The sequence below is a fragment of the Rhinopithecus bieti genome, unplaced genomic scaffold (genome assembly GCF_001698545.2).
Source record: "Rhinopithecus bieti isolate Rb0 unplaced genomic scaffold, ASM169854v2 scaffold_28055, whole genome shotgun sequence".
Taxonomy (NCBI): Eukaryota; Metazoa; Chordata; class Mammalia; order Primates; family Cercopithecidae; genus Rhinopithecus; species Rhinopithecus bieti.
The window spans coordinates 1,683,310-1,687,422 of record NW_016812914.1 but is presented as its reverse complement, the minus strand read 5'-3'; the positions used below and the strand labels follow the sequence as shown (position 1 = coordinate 1,687,422).

Below are 4,113 nucleotides of genomic sequence, written 5' to 3'. Positions count from 1 at the left end.
CCCAGCACTTTGGGAGGCCGAGACGGGCGGATCACGAGGTCAGGAGATCGAGACCATCCTGGCTAACACGGTGAAACCCCGTCTCTACTAAAAAATACAAAAAAACTAGCCGGGCGAGGTGGCGGGCGCCTGTAGTCCCAGCTACTCTGGAGGCTGAGGCAGGAGAATGGCCTAAACCCGGGAGGCGGAGCTTGCAGTGAGCTGAGATCCGGCCACTGCACTCCAGCCTGGGCGACAAAGCCAGACTCCGTGTCAAAAAAAAAAAGAAGAAGAAGAAGAAAGGAAAAGCGGTCTCTATCCAGACCCCAAGAGAAGGTTCTTGGATCCTGTGCAGGAAATAATTCAAGAGAAGTTTCAGAGTGCAGGAAAAAAGGAGTTTATTGAAAGCTACTCAGTTGGCCAGGTACAGTGGCTCACACCTGTAATCCCAGCACCTTGGGAGGTCGAGGAGGTGGATCACCTGAGGTCAGGAGTTCGAGACCAGCCGGACCAGCCTGACCAACATGGAGAAACCCCGTCTCTGCCAAAAAGACAAAATTAGCCGGGCGTGGTAGCACATGCCTGTAATCCCAGCTACTTGGGAGGCTGAGGTAGGTGAATCACTTGAACCTGGGAGGCGGAGGCTGTGGTGAGCCGAGATTGCACCATTGCACTCCAGCCCGGGCAACAAGAGCGAAACTCCATCTCAAAAAAAAAAAAAAAAAGACAGTTACTCAGTTACAAAGTAGGGCATCCTCAGAAAACGAGAGGAGGAACGCCTTGTCTTTGTTTTAAGTTTTTTTTGTTTGTTTGTTTTTTGAGATGGAGTCTTGCTCTGTCACCCAGGCTGGAGTGCAGTGGCATAATCTCGGCTCACTGCAACCTACACCTCCCAGGTTCAAGCGATTCTCCTGCTTCAGTCTCTTGAGTAGTTGGGATTCAGGCATGCACCACCACGCCTGGTTAATTTTTATATTTTTAGTAGAGACGGGGTTTCACCATGTTGGCCAGGCTGGCCTTGAATGCCTGAGCTCAAGTGATCCTCCTACCTCGGCCTCCTAAACTGTTGGGATTACAGGTATGAGCCACCATGTCCAACCGGTTTTAAGTTTTTCTTATATAGGGGTCTTATCCATGTGAAAGCGATGTCCATGTGCGGGTAGGCTGACAGCATGACAAAGTGTGCTTTGTTGACTTAAAGAAAGTTATCCTAGCTGGGTGCAGTGGCTAACACCTGTAATTCTAACACTTTGATAGGTCGAGGCCTAGGATTCACTTCAGCCCAGGATTTCCAGACCAGCTTGGGCAACATGGTGAAACCCTGTCTCTACAAAAACTGTAAAATATGAGCCAGGTGTGGTGGTCCCTATAGTTGCAGCTACTCAGAAGGCTGAGGTGGAGGATCGCCTGAGCTGGGAAGTAGAAGTCACAGTGAGCCATGATTGCGTCACTGCACTCCAGCCTAGGTGACAGAGCGAGACCCTGTCTCAAAACATATTCATACATATCCTTGCCATCTTAGTGCCTAAGTACATTACACCATGACTAGAATGATATTTTCTTTTTCTTTCTTTTTTTTGAGATGGAGTTTCACTCTTGTTGCCCAGGCTGGAGTGCAATGGTGCAATTTCAACTCATTGCAACCCCTGCCTCCCGGGTTCAAGTGATTCTCCTGCCTCAGCCTCCCAAGTAGCTGGGATTACAGGCATGCACCACCACACCCGGCTAATTTTGTATTTTTAGTAGAGACGAGGTTTATCCATGTTGGTCTGGTTGGTCTTGAACTCCCGACCTTCACCGCCATGCCTGGCTAATTTTTTTTTTTTTTTTTTTTTTTGAGGTGGAGTCTTGCTCTGTCCCCCAGGCTAGAGTGCAGTGGCGCGATCTCAGCTCACTGCAACATTCTGATCCTAACATTCTGATCATTCCTCATGCCCTGAAATGACCCTTTTTATCTATTGTCTGTCTGTCCCATCAGACGGTGATCCCCGTGAGGGCAGGAACCTTGTGTCTTTTCTGTTTTAACGTAGAGACGGGGTCTTGCTATGTTACCCAGGCTGGTCTTGACCTCCGGGGCTCAATCACTCCTCCCACTTCAGCTTCCCAAAGTGCTGGGATTCCAGAGGTGAGCCACCTTGCCTGGCTGGAGTCTTAGGTCTTGGTGTCTCATGGGTCCGCATTTAGTGAGCAAGTCATCTTGTTAGAGGCATTTGAAGCAGAGTGACTCCATTTTGAGTAGGGGCTGGGTAAAATAAGGCTGAGACCTACTGGGCTGCATTCCCACACGATTAAGGCATATTGAGTCACAGGATAAAGCATAAGTTTGGCACAAGATACAGGTCATAAAGACCTTGCTGATGAAAGAGATTGCAGTGAAGAAGCCGGCCGAGACCAAGATGGCAACAAGAATTACCTGTGGTTGTCCTCACTGCTACACTCCCACCAGCACCATGACAGTTTACAAATACTATGGCAGGCTGGGCGTGGTGGCTCACACCTGTAATCCCAGCACTTTGGGAGGCTGAGGTGGGTGGAACACTTGAAGTCAGGAGTTCGAGACCAGCCTGGCTAACATGGTGAAACCCTGTCTCTATTAAAAACACAAAAATTAGCCAGGCATGGTGGAACGCGCCTGCAATCACAGCTACTTGGGAGGCTGAGGCAGGAGAATCACTTGAATCCTGGAGGCGGAGGTTGCAGTGAGCCAAGATCGCACCACTGCCCGCTAGCCTGGGCAACAGAGCAAGACTCTTTCTCAAAAGATAAATAAATAAATAAATAAACGATTGCCACAGCAACGTCAAGAAGTTACCCTATATGGTCTAAAAGAGGGAGGTATGAATCATCCACCCCTTGTTTTAGCATATCATCAAGAAATCACCATAAACATGGGCAACCATGGAGTAGCCATTCTTTTATTCATCTACGTTCTAAATAAACTTGCTTTTGCTTTGCACTGTGGACTCGCCCTGAATTCTTTCTTGCACGAGATCCAAGAACCCTCTCTTGGGGTCTGGATCCGGACCCCTTTCCTGGAATAATCTGACATAGAGGGAACGTCCATGAAAGGAGGCTGAGGAAGGAATGGGATGGGAAGTCCTCTTTAAAGGGAAGGCACAGGTGGGCAATGGAGGGACATTTGGGAGACTCTGCGTATGTTTAGGAAGTGGGTTTGGAGCCTGATCTTTAAGTCAATGTCTGTGACTCAAGAGGCGTCCAGGGTCCTCTTAAGTCATGCTATATGTGGCCCCAACCCCATGTGAGAGCTGCAGGCACAGGAACGATGTGTGGATTCCCAGAGCCCAGAATACAAGGCAGGCGCATAATACATATTTGCTGAATAAAAGAATGAAGAACAAGGGCTGTAGCGACGTGCAGCCAGGTCACGTTACAAAATTTTAACCAGCCGCTGCCCGCTTCTAGGGGGCGCAGCGCACTCTACAAAACTCTCCAATTCCGTATGGTTCCCAGAACCCTTACTTCGCGCTACTCAGGTTGCAACTCCGGAGGGAAGACGCCGGGACTTCCAGCTTGATAGACGGGGATTGGAACCAATGAAAGAAGTCGGTTATGTATGCTGCAGCCAATAACAGCGGATGAAGGAAGTGACGTTTACGGAAGTGAGGCTTCCGTCGGAAAAGCTCGGTACTTACCCAGGCTTACCATTTCTCAAGTGCTTGCGAGGTGATTAGGAGGCAAAGATGTCGGAGCGAAAAGTATTAAACGTAAGTGTTGGGCGACTGGGGCTTTCCAATCGGAGCGGGACATCCCGGAACTCCGGGAGAGGGAGGAGCTTCCTCGGATCTCCTCTTTGGAACCCTTCTTTCCCAACGGCCTTCCACGGGATGGGGCTTCCCAGACTCTTCCCCAGACTCCTCCCCATCGCCTTCCGTGGGGGGTGGGCCTTCGCTAAGTCTTCCCTTCCGGGCTTGGGTGTAGCCAGTCACCTGTGGGGCGTGGCTTGGCCTTTTACCCAATCACTTCACCAGATAGAGTTTTTCCCGGAGGGAATGATCCAATCACGTTATCTGGGGGCGGGGCTTCCTTAAAATACTGGCGGTCTTGTGCCCTCCTCTTGAGGGGCGTGGCTCTAAGAAGCCCTGTCCCTCTTGGGGCCTGTAGCCAATCCTGTTC

At 50.1% G+C, this 4,113-nt stretch overlaps 1 protein-coding gene and 1 long non-coding RNA gene across 2 annotated transcripts in view; one reads left to right on the top strand and one right to left on the bottom strand.

The window, feature by feature from the left end:
- LOC108512131 (uncharacterized) overlaps positions 1-3,914 on the bottom strand; it is a 6,433-nt gene extending 2,519 nt beyond the window's left edge. The window contains exon 1 of the long non-coding RNA XR_001880505.1: positions 3,633-3,914. This is a non-coding gene — a long non-coding RNA (uncharacterized LOC108512131). The remainder of the gene's footprint in view (positions 1-3,632) is intronic.
- The window catches only part of YJU2 (YJU2 splicing factor homolog), a 25,069-nt gene continuing 24,568 nt past the window's right edge, over positions 3,613-4,113 (top strand). The window contains exon 1 of the mRNA XM_017847243.1: positions 3,613-3,704. Coding sequence (XP_017702732.1) covers positions 3,681-3,704 — 24 coding nt within the window. The 5' untranslated portion in view covers positions 3,613-3,680. The remainder of the gene's footprint in view (positions 3,705-4,113) is intronic.